Source organism: Macrotis lagotis, chromosome 7, assembly GCF_037893015.1.
Source record: "Macrotis lagotis isolate mMagLag1 chromosome 7, bilby.v1.9.chrom.fasta, whole genome shotgun sequence".
Taxonomy (NCBI): Eukaryota; Metazoa; Chordata; class Mammalia; order Peramelemorphia; family Peramelidae; genus Macrotis; species Macrotis lagotis.
This window is the reverse complement of record NC_133664.1, coordinates 106,853,758-106,872,108: the sequence shown is the minus strand read 5'-3', so window position 1 is coordinate 106,872,108 and position 18,351 is coordinate 106,853,758. Positions and strand designations below refer to the sequence as shown.

General features: G+C 35.3%; 1 protein-coding gene across 1 annotated transcript in view; it reads left to right on the top strand.

The window, feature by feature from the left end:
- The window catches only part of WEE2 (WEE2 oocyte meiosis inhibiting kinase), a 39,335-nt gene extending 21,655 nt beyond the window's left edge, over positions 1-17,680 (top strand). Inside the window, exons 7-12 of the mRNA XM_074195121.1 lie at positions 7,663-7,809; positions 9,272-9,382; positions 9,509-9,594; positions 15,104-15,274; positions 16,856-16,998; positions 17,134-17,680. Coding sequence (XP_074051222.1) covers positions 7,663-7,809; positions 9,272-9,382; positions 9,509-9,594; positions 15,104-15,274; positions 16,856-16,998; positions 17,134-17,299 — 824 coding nt within the window. The 3' untranslated portion in view covers positions 17,300-17,680. The remainder of the gene's footprint in view (positions 1-7,662; positions 7,810-9,271; positions 9,383-9,508; positions 9,595-15,103; positions 15,275-16,855; positions 16,999-17,133) is intronic.
- The last annotated feature ends 671 nt before the right edge of the window (positions 17,681-18,351 follow it).

The window sequence follows — 18,351 nt, the reverse complement described above, 5'->3', positions numbered from 1 at the left end:
CAATTCAAATACTTTCAACTACTTTAGGAGATTCATTATTCAGACTAATTGTAACCTAGCTTTAGAGCCTTGGGTTTTGAGTGCAGTAAAATTCTCTTTAGGTCTAACTAGTCAAGAGTAGCAAGTCATCTCACTATTCACATTTACTTTTTCTATAGCTGTGTAATAAGCTTGTAGCATGATTTAAGGAAACCACCTAAGTACCTTTTAGCTAATCTGGGATTATAGGATTTAGAATTAGAAAGAATTTTAGGTTATCTAACATCCTCATCTCCCCCTCTTCCCTTCACTCATTTTGTAAATTGGAAAAAACTTAGTACCAGAAAATGAAATGACTTGCCTATGAGCTCACAGGATCCATGATTTGAAACCAGATTCTCTCTCTAGTGCTCTTCCTAGAGCCCCATGTTCTCTGTTTGATTATTCTAACGTTATTTAGAGAAGATCTGTGGCATATTGAGGTAGAAGGCCAATTTTGGAGTCAGGAAAACCAGAGTTCAAATTCTCCCTCTCACATATACTAGCTAGTTGACTGATGTGTCCCCAGGGAACTTTAAATTACAGATACAGCTTTGAAAAGGGAACCCAGGGGAGTTTCCAGACTTGTTTTTGGAATGAATGCCTTATGCCAACAAATCTACAGGTATGGACTACCAAAAAAGTCTGATTTTTGGTTTTTATTTACTTTTTGAACTTTTGAAAAGAAGCCCAAGTTCTCAAGTGTTCAAATGGTTGACTGTTTTGGTGTTGGAAATGCTCTAAAAACCTTGCTTGCCTATTGGCCACTTAGGTTACCCTGAGTTATCCAAAGTACAGTCTACCTGATGGCCCAGTAGATAAATATAAGACCTGGATTCAGAAACACCTGAGGTCAAATGCTTTGCTAGTCATCTGTCCTTGTCAAGTGTCAGCCTCTTTATGTGTCAGTTTGTGAGGATAAAATGAGAAAATATATAAAGAACTGGAAAACTAAAGTGCTACATAATTACTATCATCATCATCATCATCATCTTGACTGGGCCTTCTACATGTTAAAAGCCTAAGCTCTTTAAAAAAGAGAAATATTTCACTTGAGGCTACCAAGTTCTATTAGAGTTCCATGTTAGGTCAATACAATAAGAAGTCTTAAGCCTTTTCTAGGTCAGACATTGTACTAGTCATAGTGTGTTCCTTGGAATACTAAAACAAACCAGAATTCATTTCTATAATCTAGTAATTTACTGGTGGGGGGGGGGATTTTAGAAAGGCAGACTGACTCTTTTTCCTCTTGAGGAATTAAAATCTATAATTGCCCTCATCTCCCTGCCTGAAACTTCAAGTTGTGCTTCCTCTTCTTTCTAGGAAGTTATGCTTTCCAATTTATCTCCTAGAATCAGACCAATGAGACTCCAAAGAACATGAAATCCACATAGAGAATTTCCTCCTCTTTCACTGTCTTTGCCCTCATCTTCCAAATAGGATGTGGTCACTTGAGTGACTTAAAGCTTATGGAAAAGTTCCTGTTTTCTGTTGCTTTGATTTCTTCTGCATATAGACCTAGAATTAGAAGTGCTGGGTTAAAAGGAATGATCATTTTTATTGCTCTGTGGGTATAGTTCCATATTGTTCACAATTCTACCAGCAATGCATCAATGTCCCAATCTTCCCACATTTCTAATATTGATCATCTTCCCTTTTTCTCATCCTTGGCCAATATGATAGGTGTGAGGTGATACCTCAGAGTTTGTTTTAATTTGCATTTCTTTAATCAAAATACTACCTCAGAAGATAGGTATTATAAACAATAATAATTCCACTCCAGAATTGTTCATTGATATCAGCTAAAGGAGAGCCATGGCCCAAAGTCATTTGTAAAGAACATGCAGTGATTTAACATAGTGAGAACAGTACAGAGGCATTTCAGTACCATGGAGGATATTAGAAAGTCATTCCTTCAGCCTCTTTTTTTCTTTTTTCTTTTCTGAAGTCTTTGCTTTCTTTTCATGCTTCCCCCAGAAGATTTCTCTTTTGCACAAAAGTCCTAGAATTGGAATTGCTGGTTCAAAGGGAATGAAATTTTTATTGCTCTTTGGGTGTAATTCCATATTGCTCCCCAGAATGGTTGGATCCATTCATAACTCCACCAGTAATGCATCAATGTCCCAATACTCCATAACCTCTCCAACATTGATCATTTTCCCTTTTTCTCATCTTGACCAATCTGATAGGTGTGAAGTGATAACTCATGGTAGTTTTAATTTGCATTTCTCTAATCAATAATGATTTGGAGCATTTTTTCATATGATATGTATATGTGTATACACATATATATATATTATATATATGTATATACACACACGTGTGTATATAGCTTTAATTTCTTCATTTGAAAACTGTCTATCCATAGCCTTTGACCATTTATCATTTGGGGAATGACTTGCAACCTTATAAATCTGATGCAATTCTCTGTATATTTTAAAAATGAGACCGTTATCAGAACTCCTATTTGTGAAGATTGTTTCCCAGCTTGATGATTTCCTTCTAATTTTATCAGTATTGATTTTATTAGTGCAAAAACTTTTTAATTTAATATAGTCAAAATCATTCATTTTCCAGTTTATAATGTACTCTATTCATGTTTGGTCATAAATTTGTCCCCTTTCCATAGATAGAGTATTTATTGGTCTACTAATTTATCTATGGTATCACTCTTTATGTCTAAATTTTGACCTTATTTTGGTATGGGGTTTGAGATGTGCGTCTATGCCTAGTTTTTTGCCATATTATTTTCCAGTTTTCCCAACAATTTTTGTCAAATAGTGAGTTCTTATTCCAGAAGCTGATGTCTTTGTGTTTGTCATACAGTAGATTGCTATAGTCATTTATTGTGGTATCTTTTGAACCTATCCTCATTCACTGATTCATTACTCTATTTCTTAACCAGTACCAGGCAGTTTTGATAACTGCTGCTTTATAGTATAGTTTTAGATCAGGTAGAGCTAGGTTACCTTCCTTTACATTATTTTCTTCAGTTCCCTGTTATTTCTTGACCTTTTGTTGCTCCTGATAAATTTTATTTTTTCTAACTTGATAAAACAGTTATTTGGTAATTTGATGGGTATGGCATTGAATAAATAATTTGGGTAGAATTGTCATTTTATTATATTAGCTCAATCTAACCATGAGGAATTGACATTTTTCCAATTATTTAGATCTGACTTGGAGTGAAAAGTGCTTTATAATTGTGTTCATGCAGTTTCTGAGATGGTCTCGAGAGGTAGATTTCCAAGTATTTAATGTTGTCTATAGTTACTTTAAATGGAATTTCTCTTTCTATCTCTTGGTCTTGGGCTTTATTGTTTATATATAGAAATACCGATAATTTACATGGGTTTATTTTATAACCTGCTGCTTTGCTGAATTTGTTGATTGTTTCAAGAATGGTGATAGTAGGCATCCTTGTTTCACCCCTGATTTTACCGGAAATACTCCAAGTTTATCCCCATTACATATGTTTGTTGATGGTTTTAGATACTTTTTATTATTTTAAGGAAAAATCCATTTATTCCTAAACTTTCTGGTGTTTTTAATAGGAATGAATGTTGGATGTTATCAAAGGCTTTTCCAGCATCTATTGATATAATCATATGATTTCTGTTGGTTTTGCTATTGATGCAGTCAATTAGTTGAGTGTTTTCCAAATATTGAACTATCTCTGCCTACCTGGTGGTATACATCCTACCTGATCATGGTGTATTATGCTAGTAATAACTTGCTGTAGGCTCATTGCTAAAATTTTATTTATGATTTTTCCATCAATATTCATTAGGGAGGGGCAGCTAGGTGGCATAGTGGATAAAGCTCTGGCCCTGGAGTCAGGAGTACCTGGGTTCAAATCTGGTCTCAGACACTTAATAATGACCTAGCTGTGTGGCCTTGGGCAAGCCACTTAACCCCATTTGCCTTGCAAAAAACCTAAAAAAAAATATTCATTAGGGAGAGTGATCTATAATTTTCTTTGTTTTGATTCTTCCTGGTTTATGTATCAGTACTATGTTGGTGTCATAAAAGGAATTTGGCAGAACTTCTACAATTTTTAAAAATAGTTTTTGTAGAATAGGAATTAATTATTCTTTAAATGTTTGGTAGAATTCACATGTAAATCCATCTGGACCTGAATACTTTTTTTCCTTAGAGAGTTTATTAATAGTTTTTTCTTCTTTTTTTCTGAAACATGGGGTTAAGTATTTTATTTCCTCTTCTGTTAATCTGGGTAGTTTGTATTTTGTAAATATTCATCCATTTCACTCAGGTTATCCAATTTATTGGCATACAATTTGGCAAAGAACCTCCAAATTATCTCTGTAATTTCCTCCTCATTGGTGGTTAGTCGTCCCTTTTTGTTTTTGATACTGGTAATTTGGTTATCTTCTTTCTTTTTTTAAATCAGATTAGTAAAAGTTTGTCTGTTTTTATTACACTTAAATTTAAAAATTAACACCCCTGCTTTTATCAGGCCCTTTTTGTTTTTGATACTGGTAATTTGGTTATCTTCTTTCTTTTTTTAAATCAGATTAGTAAAAGTTTGTCTGTTTTTATTACACTTAAATTTAAAAATTAACACCCCTGCTTTTATCAGGCCCTTTTTGTTTTTGATACTGGTAATTTGGTTATCTTCTTTCTTTTTTTAAATCAGATTAGTAAAAGTTTGTCTGTTTTTATTACACTTAAATTTAAAAATTAACACCCCTGCTTTTATCAGGCCCTTTTTGTTTTTGATACTGGTAATTTGGTTATCTTCTTTCTCTTTTTAAATCAGATTAGTAAAAGTTTGTCTGTTTTTATTGTTTTTTTTTTTCATAAAACCAACTCTTAGTTTTATTTGAGATCAATCATTTTCTTGCTTTCAGTTTTATTAAGATCTCCCTTGATTTTCAGAATTTCTAATTTTGTATGTAATTGGGGATCTTAAATTGGCTCTTTTTCTACTTTTTTGGTTGCATTGATCTCTTCTTTCTCTATTTTATTCATATAGGAATTTAGTGATATAAAGTTTCTCCTCAAAACGGCCTTGGCTGCACCCCATAAATTTTGGTATGGTCTCATTAGTATTATTTTCTTGGATATAATTATTATTTCTATTATTTACTTTTTGATCCACCCATTATTTAAGATTAAGTTATTTCATTTCACAGTTTGATTATTTGATTGCTTGAGAAGTTCATGTTACTATCAAAAGATCATCACAGATTGCTTGATAAGCAGTATTGTCTCAAATTACATCAAATTATAATTACAATCATTTTTTTACCTTACCATCTTATCAAGTATCTTCACAAGGACACACCAGTCCTCCTCATGAGCCAAGGTATCATCCAAGGCCAAACCATTTCTTGATCTATTTGTACCCCTCCCCCCAGGCCTATTTTCCCTCCCACTTTACCCCCAGTCCTTGACCCCTTGTTAAGTGAAGCAAGATTTAAGTCAAACCCTGATATAATTAACTACAAGAACCTTAAATGTCTCTAAGTACTGGGAGGTTCTGGAGTTTGCACTGAGAACTTTACAAATGAATGTAAGTTACAGAGACACAGACTCAGGACCTCAAATTTTATGATGCCCTCATTAGACCAGGTGCTAAGCACAATAGAATTAAAGTGGGCCAAAGGATAATGAGACACTTAAATTTAAAAATTAACACCCCTGCTTTTATCAGGACTTTTTATCTCAAGTGCAGTAATGTCATCTAGGACCTCTACAATGGAGACACAAGACCCAACTATACCCAAATCCCTTCAAGTCCAGTTTTTTCAATTATGTTCTACCCTTTAATTATTCTAAGAGGAAAAAAGTTCTCAAAAATTAGAAGTGTTCTATCTTCCCCTTTAGGGGGCATACAATTTGATGGTCTTGACCAACATTTGTTTTGTTTTGTTTTTTCCTTCCTCTTTTCATTTACCTTTTTATGCAGTACTTGAATCATATATTTGGCAATTGCATTCTCTTTTAACATATGGTCTTTGTGTCAGGAAATTATGGAAATCCTCTATCTTGTTGAATGCCCATCTTTTCTCTAACAGTATATGCTGAATTTTGCAGGGCAGTACCTTCTGGGTTGTAATATCAAGTCCTTTGCCCTCCTGATATATGGGATTCTAGGTCTTCCAATCCTTCATTGCTGAGGTTGATATGTCTTGTGTGAGTCTGTATTTTGTTTGTATTTGAATTGTTTTCTTTTTGCTGCTTGCAATATTCTCTCACTTATTTGAGAGGACTGGAATTTGGCTATAACAGCCCTTGGAGTTTTTATCCTGGGTCTCTCTCTGGAGGGGTTCTGTGTATTTTTTTTAGGTTTTTGCAAGGCAAATGGGGTTAAGTGGCTTGCCCAAGGCCACACAGCTAGGTAATTATTAAGTGTCTGAGGCCGGATTTGAACCCAGGTACTCCTTACTCCAGGGCCAGAGCTTTATCCACTATACCACCTAGCTGCCCATCTGTGTATTTTTTCAATGGTTATATTATCTTCTTGTTCTAACAGATTTGTGTAGTTTTTCCCTAATAATTTCCTGCATGATGTTTTCCAGGTTCTTTTTTGATCTAGACTTTCTAGTAGTCAGATAATTCGTATATTGTCTCACCTGGATCTATATTCCAGGCCATTTGTTTTCCCTAAAAGGTGCTTTATATTTTCTTCAATTTTTTCAGTTTTTATTTTGTTTGATGAATCCTGTCTTGTAGATTCATTGGTTTTTATTTGTTCAATTCTAATTTTTAGAGTTTTATTTTCTTCAATTACCTTTTGTTTCCTTTTTAAAGGTATTGAATTCTCTGGTCAATTTTTCATCATTTTCCTGCATGATTCTTATTTCTTTTTTTCATTTTTCTTTCTCTTCTCTTCTTTGGCTTTTAAATTCTTTTTTATGCTTTTTGATGAGTTTTTGTATTTGAATTCAATCTATAGACTGTTTTGAGAATTTCCCTGTGAATGATTTTTTTACTGACATCTTCTTCAGACATATTATCATCTTTCTAAAGTAGTTTTCTATAGTGAGCACTCTTAGCTTTTTTGCTCATCTTTGTTGTTTTAGCTCTGCTCCTGAGGTATAGGGAGTATAGATCCAAGCTTTTTTTTTTGCTGGGACTGGGCTTTGATTCCTGGCTTATCTTTGGCCAAGATGTTGCCTGTGCAGCCCAGGCCTTGCCTTTGCAGAGGTTTATTCCTTCATTTACATCCAGGTTCTGACTTAGCAGTGGTTTATCCCTACTCCTGTCTTTTTACCCCAGTATTCCTAGGGTTCAGACTTTGTTTGGGGTTGGGATCCTCCCTGATGGCTTGCTATCTAGCTGATAGGACTTCTTCAGTTGTCAAGCTGTGGCTAAAATCCTCCAGTTGATTTTCCTGTTCTCCTGCCTCCTGGACTTTACTTCCCCTTTTCCCCCCAAAGAGACAGATCTTCATTGAAGATCCTCCATGATGACTACCATTGAAAACTTCTTTGAAACTTCTCTTTTTCTTGATGGGATTTGTAGCTTGAATGTCAGAGTAGAGGCTTCATTTATCTTTGTTAGGGAAAAGCTATGGAAGCATGTTAGCTTTGTGCTGTGCCCCAGAAGTCCTCATGGGTTTGTTCTCTAGCAGATTGGCTTATATGCTTTACCATTCATTGTGTTGTTCTCTTCTAGGTGGAAGCTTGCAGGTTGCTGTGACTGAAAGTGAGAAACTTGGTCATTTCTTCCAAGAGCCAGAACTCAAGAATATGCTCCTGCAAATCTCCATGGGGTTGAAGTATATCCATCAAATGGGCCTCGTACACCTGGATATCAAGCCCAGTCAGTATATCTTTACTTTCTTCCTCTTGCTACTACTGCTGTACTCTTGTACTTCTTCCAATATATTCTGATATCAGAATACATGGGTGTATTAAAACAAACATTTCTGTTCATTGGCATAACATCGGATATAATTCTTCCTTCCTCAGTATGAGGGGATAAAAGGGGGGAAAAGTTATAGTGTAATGTGTGTTGGGGAAAACAAAGCTACATCCACTTTTCACCTGAGAAGGGAAAAGGAAACAGTTCTCCAACTGTTAGTAAAAATCTGCACATTGAGTAGATTTGTATACCTGTTTCTTCTGCATCTAGTAATAACTGGGATAAAAATCCAGTAGTGTTGTTTTTAAGATCTTGAATTAACTGAGCAGTCATAAGTTCATAAGTGGAACATCGGGAGTTGACCCTATGTATATTTTCTTGCTTTTTAGGACTTGTAAGGAAAGAATGGCAGTATGATTTGCAAGTGACTTAATTGCTTTGAGGCTCACTTTATTTGTCTGTTAATGGGAATAATGGTACCTATTGAACCAACCTTATAGGATTGGCAGGATCAAATAAGATGATAAATATAAAATATTTTGTGAACTTACAGGATTATATAAAAGCAGCAGATTTAAAAAAAAAGAATGGTAGTGTATGTTTTATATTAATCAAGATATTTGCCATTTTGGGAAAAGTGAAAGTATTTACTAAGTGCCTACTATATGCAAAGCTGGGCAGCTATAGTTAAGTGCCTTAACCTCTAAGGACTCAAGGGACAGCCAGGTGGTACAGTGGATAGAACATCAGGCCTGGAGTCAAGAACATCTGAGTTCAGTTCAGTTTGGGTTTCAGAACTGACTAACTGCCTGATCCTGGACAAGTTACTTAACCCACATTTGCTTTTGTTCCTCTGTAAAAGAGCTGTCACACTGGAGAAGAAAATGGCAAACTATTCCATTGTCTCTGCAAAAAAAGCCCCATGGACCAAGGCAGTTGAGTCATATGGAGTCCCATATAACTGAACAACAAGTATGCAAAGCAAAAATAAATAAATTTAAACAAATATGCTAAGCACTATGTTAAATGTTGATGGAGGTACACCTAGAAAAGTTCTCAAGGACCCATAAATGCCATTTGTATGAGTGTTCATTTATTCTTGTTAGGTAACTTAGCAATTGAAAAAGATGGTCAGATGAAAATGGAGAAAATCTTCCTTCATGAGAAACAGATGACAAATTTTAGTCTTAATCCATAATCCATATCTTATCCAGTTGAATTGCATCATGTTAAAGATGAGAGAAAATTTCAGCCTTAACTGCAAGGACAAAAAAGGAAGGGGATTTGAGGCAGGAAAAGAGTTCTCAAAGATGTAGTCATGGGTAATTTTAGGAGCCTTTATTCAAAATTAAATATTTTTCAATTTTTTTTCTGCTCTGGGGAGAAGAAACATTAACTAATAAAATCCAATTCTGTACAGGTAACATCTTCATCTGTAAAAAGCAAGAAATTGATGTCCCTTATGTCTCCGAAGATATGGAGAATGAAGAAGATGACTGGTTCCTTTCTGCTAATGTGATGTATAAAATTGGTGAGGCTGCTTTCTCTCTATAACATTTGATTGTGATCAGTTGAAATCTATACTTAAATCCTTTCCTGTTTTAACACTTTCTAGGAGAGAACTCCTCTAAAGTGATTCTTTCATTCTTTCTCTTAGGTGATCTGGGCTTTGTGACTTCAATCCAGAATCCCCAAGTAGAGGAGGGAGATAGTCGCTTCTTGGCCAATGAGATTTTACAAGAGGTACAACTGTAAAATCAGGGAGGTAGTTGGGGATGGTATATACTAACAGATGCTGAATCTGCTGACATTCAGATATTTAGGAAATGTAAAAATATCCCTATATTCATATAAAATCTCTTTGTCAGCCCAGATGTAGGAGAGAAATGACAAATAAATATTTTCCTAGATTAGTGGCTCCCAAAGTATGGGACCCCTGGGATTGCTTGAGACTTTTTCAAGTAGTCTGAAAGATCAAAACTTTCAGAATAATAACACATTTTAATTTCTAATATAGTATATATATATACACATATATAGTTAGAATCCTCATGATCAAAAGCTTTTGGGGGGCTTAATATTTTTGCTTTTTTTTTAAAAAAAAATAGTATTTTATTTTTTCCCCAATTACTTGTCAAGACAGTTTTTAGCATTTATTTTTTTTTTGCAAGGCAATAGAGCTAAGTGACATGTCCAAGGTCCAACAGCTAAGTAAGCATTAAGTGTCTGAGGTCACATTTGAACTCTGGTCCTCCTGCCTCCAGGGCCCGTTCTCTATCCACTACTCTACCCAGCTTCCCCAATTTAGCATTCATTTTTACAATATTTTTGAGTTGAAATTTTTTCTCCTTCCTTCCTCGCTTCCTAAATTTGATAAATTTGTTAAAGCTTTTACATGTGCTATCATGTAAAACATTATTTCCATATTAGTCATAGTTGTGAAAGAAGAAATGGTTCAAAAAAAAAGAAGAAACAGGTCAAAAGGAAAAGAACCATGAAAAAGAATAAAGTAGGTAGGGGGGAAAAGTTTGCTTCTATCTGCATTCAGAGTTTATCAGTTCTTTATCTGGATGTGGATAGGATTTTCCTTCATGTGACCTTTGTATTTGTCTTGGATCCCTGTTTTACTCAGAAGAGCTAAGAATGCATAGTTGATCATCACACAATGTTACTGATACTGGGTACAATGTTTTCCTGTTTCAGCTCTTTTCACTTTGCATCAGTTCATGTATTTCTTTTCAGGTTTTTTTGAAATCTGCCTATTCATTATTTCTTAATGCATAATAATATTCCATTAGTCATATACCACAGCTTGTTCAGTCATTCCCCAATTGATGGACAACCCCTCAAATTCCAATTCTTTGCCACCTCAAAAAAGAGCTGCTATAAATATTTTTGCTTATGTAGCTACTTTTTCCTCCCTCCCCCCCATTTTTTTTAATGATCTCTCTGCAACACTGACTTAGTAGTAGAATTGCTGTATCAAAAGCTATGCAGTTTGGTTGCCCTTGGACATAGTTCCAAATTACTCTCTAGAATGGCTGGATTCATTCATAATTCCACCAACACTGCATTAGTGTCCCAAATTTTTCCCACATCCTCTCCAATATTTTTTATTTTCCATTTTTTGCATATAAGCCAGTCTGATAGGTGTGAGGTTATGTTTCAGAATTTTTTTAAATTTGCATTTCTCCAATCAATAGTGATTTAGAATACATCTTCATATGCTTTTAGTTTGATTGCTTCATCTGAAAACTACCGGTTCTTATCCTTTGACCATTTATCAGTTGGGTAATGGTTTGTATTCTTAGAAATTTGAGTTAGTTCTTGAGAGATGAGTCTTTTATTAGAGATACTTGCCATAAAGATTGTTTCCTAGCTTTCTGCTTTCCTTCTACTTTTAGTTTCATTGATTTTGTTTATGCAAAACCTTTTTAATTTAATATAATCAAAATTATCTCTTTTATATTTTGTGATGCTTTCTTTTTTTTTTTGGTCATGAACCTGTATTTCCTTTAAGAATCTGCATGCTTATACCATTTGGTACAAATATATTTAGTATTTGAACTAAATGCTGTCTTTTTGTTTTGTTTTGGGTTTTTTTTTTTTGCAAAGCAATGTGGTTATGTGACTTGTATTAAATGTCTGAGATCAGATTTGAACTCAGGTCCTCCTGACTCCAGGATTGTGCTCTATTCTTTGTGCCACCTAACTACTCCACCTATATGTTTAATATTGATATTATTTCATTGTCTATGGTACCTTTTAGTAAGATGTAGTTTCCTTCTTTATCTCTTTTAATTAGGTTTATTTTTGCTTTGTCTGATATTAAGATTATTACCCTTGGGGGCGGCTAAGTGGTGCAGTGGATAGAGCACCGGCCCTGGAGTCAGGAGTACCTGGGTTCAAATCCAGCCTCAGACACTTAATAATTACCTAGCTGTGTGACCTTGGGCAAGCCACTTAACCCCATTGCCTTGCAAAAAAAAAACCCTTAAAAAAAAGATTACTGCCCTTGCTTTCTTTGCTTCAGTTGAAACATAATAGATTCTGTTCTAGCCTCTTACCTTTAGTTTGTGTGTGTTTTTTTTTTTTCTTCAAGTATGTTTCTTGTAAACAACATTGTGGAATTTTGGTTTTTGATCTACTCTATCTTCTCATCCTATTCACATTTCCAGTTTTGGATACTGTGTATTTCCCTCCATCCTATTTTTTCCTTTCTTTCACCCTTTCCCCACTCAACAGTATTTTGTATTTGTTTTCCACCTTGCCTCATCTGCCCTCTCTTCTATTAGAATCCCCCACCCCTTTTCTTAATCTGTTCTTCTACAACTGTTTGTGAGTAAGATTTGAGCAATGCTCATTGCCTATCCTTTCATCTTCTCTCTACTGTAATAGGTTTTTCATGCTGCTTCATGTGAAATAATTTTCCTCATTCTACCTCTCTTCTGTAATTCATTCTCATCCCTTAATTATTTTATATCATTCCCTCAAAATTCTTAGATCCATACCCTTTTTCTATGTACAGTCTTTCTAGATCTACCATTGATGGCATGATTTTTAAGATTTATGATCATCTTCCAGTATAAAGGCTATAAATAGTTCAGTTTCATAGAATACCTAATTTTTCTTTCTCTTTTTACCTTTTTAGACTTCTTGTGGGTCTTGATACTAGAGATTGATTTTTTTTCCCCAATTCTGGTCTTCTCCTTATGAAAGCCTGGAATCCTGTTTCATTAAATGACTTTTTTTTTTCTTGAAGTGTTATGTGTAATCCTGCTGGTTAGCTTCTTGGTTGTAGTCGTAACTCTTTTACCTGTCACAAACTGTCACATTCCATGATCTCTAAACCTTTAATGTTGCAGCTACTAAGTCCTGTGTAATCCTGTAACTCCTCAATATTATAATTGTTTCTTTCTAGCCATTTGCAATATTTTTTTTCTCTTGACCTGATATCTATATTTGGTTATAATGTTCCTTAGAGTTTTTATTTTGGGATCTCTTTCCTCTAGTGATTGATGGGTTCTTTCAATATCTATTTTATTCTCTGGTTCTAGAATATCAAGGCAGTTTTTTGATAATTTTTTGAAAGATGCTGTTCAGGCCTTCCTTTTGATTATAACTTTCAGATGATTCAGATGAGTCCAATGCTTCTGATATTGTCAGGTCAGTTGTTTTTCCATTGAAGCATTTTACATTTTCTTATATTTTTTATTCTTTTTAATTTGTTTGATTCTTGATGTTTTATAGAGTCATTAGCTTCTACTTGCTCAATTCTTTTTAAGGATTTGTTTTCCTTAGCTTTCCCATTTTACACTTGTACTTTTTAAGGAGTTGTTTTCTTCTGTGGATTTTAGTATCTCCTTTTCCATTTGGCTGGTTCTATTTTATAAGGAATTGTTTTCTTTTTACTGTTGACTCTTTTTTCATAATTCCTTTACATCACTCATTTCTTTTTCTAATTTTTCTTCTACCTCTCTTATATGATTTTCAAGTTCCTTTCTAACCTTTTATGAGAAAGACTTGAGACACTATTTCCTATTTTTCTTTGGTGTTTTGCCCATAGGTATTTTGACATCATTGTCCTCTTCTGTATTTGTGTCTTGACCTTCTCTGTTACTATAATAACTTTCTATGGTCAGATTCTTTTTTTTTTTCTGTTTTTTTGCACATCTATTTTTTGTTTTTATTTTGGCATTTTCCTTTCTTTTAAATTTGAACTCTGCTACAGGGGTGGAAGGAGCACTATCTTAGGCTTCTTGTCAGGCTTCTTGTGCCAGGGGCTGCAGGTCTTGGATGTTTACCTGATACACTGATGTTGCCCTGAGTCTCCCAGAAGACCCTTGAGTCTGGTTCTGCACTGTGATGTGGGGTAAGGGGTGGGACGGTGCCGTAGAGGTCTATTAACATACATGATACTCAGCAGGGGTCCTAGTATTAGGATGGGTCCTAGTATTAGGATGTTTCTGCATTTCCCTTGTCAGTGCAGAAGCACATGGAGATCCAGCCATTGGAGGCTGCCTGTTTGCACACCCATAGGTGCCTGGAGCTAAGCTGAAGCACTTGGAGATCTGGTTGCTGGAGGATGCTTGTTTACCCCAACTGTGCTGAAGCATGAGATGGTTCTTGGAGTCTTCCCAATTCCCCTTGGCTATGCTGAGACACTAGGGGTGTCCTGATACTGGTATTTGACTGGGTTTGCTGAGATGGGGCTTGCTGCTGGTTTGCTGAGACACTTCCTGTCCTGCATAAATCCTTCTTGCTGACCTTCCAAGTTTCTTGGTTTTTTACAAGTGACTTGCCCAAGGTCACACTGCAGTCACATAGTTAGGTAATTATTAAGTGTCTAAGGTTGGATTTGAACCCAGGTTCTTCTGACTTCAGAGCCAGTGTTCTATCTACTGTACCACCTAGCTGACCCCACTGTTTTTGGTGCTATTTTGTGGTGTTTTTGGTAGGTGAATATAGGATGGTCATGGCGATTTATTGCTTACTCCATCATCTTTGGGGGTCCTCAATTTTAAAAATATAAAAAGGAACCTAAGACCAGACAGTTTGAAAACTACTGCCTTGCATGCATGAATCTCTTCATTCATTATGGATCAGTGCAGGTTAAGTTTTTATTAAGTGCCTGCTATGTGCTAGGTGACATAAAGACAAAAGGTTAAAAAAAATAGGGCTAGCCCTCAAGGACTTTACGTGCTTGTAGAGAAGTTTTCTTGTTGGTTTGAGATAAAATATCAATAGGTCAGATAAATTCAACTCTTCTCTTCCTGCTAAGCTCCTATTAAGCCTTCATTCCTCTTTTTCCTCATCAATGCTTGTGGTAGTACTGACTGCCCCTTGTAATTGCTTTAGCCTTAGGAATCTTCTATCTTTGAAGATATACTTTGTGAAATATAGTGTAACATGGCAAGCCCTTCATGACTTTGATAATGGGGGAAGAGAAAGAACCTTCTTTCCTGGGTAGTTAGGTATACTAGCTTCTTTTTTAAAATCTTCTTCCTGAGCATATCATGATTCCATCAGATATCTCCAAATTCACAAGTGCTCATGAGCCAAGTATGAACTTTTTTTCTTTACATTTTTTTCCTTCCATCCAGGAACAAAGAAAGTAACCTAAAAGTTCGAAATGTATCTATTTATACTCATGAGTGTATATAAGAGAATAACTGGAGTTTCTCTTAGGAATGATGTGCCCTGTCTCATTACCATTGGTAGACTCCTCACTTGGTTTTTTTTTTTTTTTAAGGACTATCGATACCTCCCCAAAGCAGATGTGTTTGCCCTTGGATTGACAATCGCTGTGGCTGCAGGGGCAAAGTCATTACCAAGCAATGGTGAGCCTTGGCATCATATCCGTCGAGGCAACCTTCCAGTTCTTCCACAGAAGCTCTCTGAAAACTTTTACAACTTGCTTAAGGTGGTATCTCTTATAACATCAGGTTGGCATTTGGGAGGTAGGGATAGAAACTGGGTGAGAAGAATAAAGTATATTGGTGGAGTTAGAGTGGAAGGAAGTGGAAAGATTTAAAAGCATAATCCAAAGGGGAGAGCAAAGAGGGGAAGACATCAAGGCAGGATCAGGGTCTTGAAGCTACACAGATTTGAACTTGGAATGTAAGAGGGAATGGTTAAAAACTGCTCTCTTATTGTTTAGGTCCTTCTTAATTTTTATAATAATTTCTTTGTTTATTTATTCTTAGCTTTTGCAAGGCAGTGGGGTTAAGTGACTTGTCCAAGATTACTCATCTAGGTAATTATTAAGTGTCTGAGGCCAGATTTGAACTCAGGTCCTCTGACTAGGGTTGGTGCTCTAACCACTGTACCACCTAGCTGCTCAATTTTTATAATACTTTAAAAAGGTCACCTATCTTTTGTACTTTTAGAAAAAAAGGCATTTACAGTTCAAGTGTTTACTCAACTATTATGCTAAGGTTGGATGGTAGAGAGAAGAAAAATACAAAAGAATTTTTCTCTATCCTTTCCCTTTAAAAATAAATTTAGTTTTTACTTCTCTACTTCCCTATTTTTCTTCTTCCTTTCCTTTTCAGTAGAGCCATCCCAGGCAGAAGGTGAAGAAAAGCATTAAATATTCCCTAGCTCTTGGACTAGAGAGGCAGTAGTGTCTTCATGAAAAAATAAGAGATGTCTAAAAAATAAGCATTTTTATGCAAGTTGAAAAAATATTCAATTTATACCTGTTGAGATTGTGGTGATTAGACATCTAATTAGAAAGGTCTAATAAGTGGTACATATGAGACTGGAGCTCAGGTGGAAAAGTTAAAGCAGCCACAAAGTCTATGGAGTCACCCATACAGAGACAATAATGGAAGCAATAAGACTAGGCAAGCTTAGAAAGATACAGAAGCAGATGACTGATCCCTCAGAAATTATTCCAGTTAAGAGGAAGAAGAAGAAAAAAGATACACATATGGAAAATGCCATTCATATCCAATGAAAAAAACTATAGTGTCTGAACTTTGTGTTTTTTTCTTTCTTATGGTTTTTACCTCTTAGTTCTAATTCTTTCAAAATATGACTACTATGGAAATATGTTAAACATGACTGTACATGTGTAGCCTATATAGTAGAAAAATGTGGAACTCACAAATTTGCAAAAAGACGAATATTGAAAATTATCTCTTCATTTAAGTGGGGGAAAAAATCAAATAAATTAAAAAAAAAGATAAAAAGGAGGACCAATTAAACAATAAGAGCAAAAAAGACTATGGAAAGAATGGCATTTCACAAGGAAGACCAAATAGTCACTAGTGTCAAGGGGAACAAAGACAGAAGTATGCTACCATCTCTTACAGATTCAGGAGAGTCAACTGTTAAATTTTCATTGTTAATATTTGCTCCTTGAAAACTGCCAAATTCTACAAATCAGGGCTTGATTTATTCTCTTTAACTGTCCAGATTTAAAGGAATGGAGAAAATGTTAATGCAATCTCCAAACAGGACCACATTTAAGGCACTAATACTTTATTTCCTTTCAAAGTTTATGATCCATCCTAAACCAGAGGAGAGACCAACAGCAGCAGCTTTAGTTAGGAACACAGTCCTCAGACCCTCTTTGAGTATAACTTCAAAGCTTCAGAAGGCACTGGACAGAGAAAAGTCCAAGACAGCTGAGTTGGAGAGGTGGGTTCTGAGTATTGGAGACAATAAAGAATCTAGTTAAGGAACATTCATGTTATAACTTGAAGTCATATTTACTGTTGTCATTAACTAATGGGATAAAGTGAAACAAACTTTCTTGTTTTATTTTGTTCTTAGGGAACTGAAAGAAGTTCATCTTGCCCAGAGCCATGAAGAAAATACTAGTCAAGGCTCTCCCGGATCCCTTGAGTTCATTGCCAAAAATGTGTCAAATGGAGCCAGTAGATTGGTGGGAGGGAAAACCAAAAGGTCACACAGTTTCACCTTTGGGAAATCAGAGTAAACCTGGTCCTACTCCCCTTCCATACAACCCCTGGAAGAGCTCCCTTTCATGCCCACTGGCCCCACTTTGAAAATATGACTAGAAACATTTGGTGGCTCCTCCAATTTAGACCTTGACACAAATTACTGCTGCTTTAAAATGGAAAAAAGACCAATGGGAATAACTGCAACTTTCCACTTCAAGTTCTCTTTCTGGGTTTTGTAGCTTAGGTCTAACAGTTCTCTAAATTTATTGATTTTTCAACTGGATATAGACTTGAAAAAAATAATACTAATTGGTAGGCATTTCTCTCTGCCTACCATCACACCCCTAGTGCATTTGAACACAGAGACAAAAGTTTTGGGGTTCTAAGAGATTGATAAATGGTAAGATGGTCGAGTGACTTGCCAGGCTGAGGAGGTTGTTGTTATTACATTCAAAAAAATCCTCAAAAAGATATCATTTTGTCTGGGGTGGGGGGTGGGATCTTGTCCTCAACTTTGGAAATAAGGCAAACAGACTTTAGTAATACCTTCTCCTAATAGAGAATTCCTGATGGGTTTGGAACTGGTGATTCTTCTAATACATTTTCTGGAGGGAGAGATCATTCTCTGTTCTTTCTGTAGTTACATAATAGTCTAGCCATAGTTATAATGGGAAGTTATATTTACAAATAGGGACACTTATGAGGTTGCCAAGAAACTCTGATGAAACATTGGAAGAGGAATCTGATTTTGCTCTCTTCTCACAGTCTTACCCTTTTCCTTCTGGTGACTGTATGACTGGCTTTAATTTTCCCCCCTAGGAATCACTAGTTTCTTTTGATTTTAAAACTTGAATTTGGCTTTGTTTCTAGTGATTTTTAAAGATATTAATTTTATTAAGTGTTTTCCCCTTTTCATCTTTTTTAAGTGAAAGAACATAAGTAAATAAAGGTTTTATTTTTCCAAAGCCAAATATGCGAAAATTCTCTTATTTTGGAGAGAACACTTGGTAACTTGAAAAATCCTCCACAAAAATCACTTTATATTGATTTGGATAAGAGTTCAAGAAACTGATAATGAATAGTATTT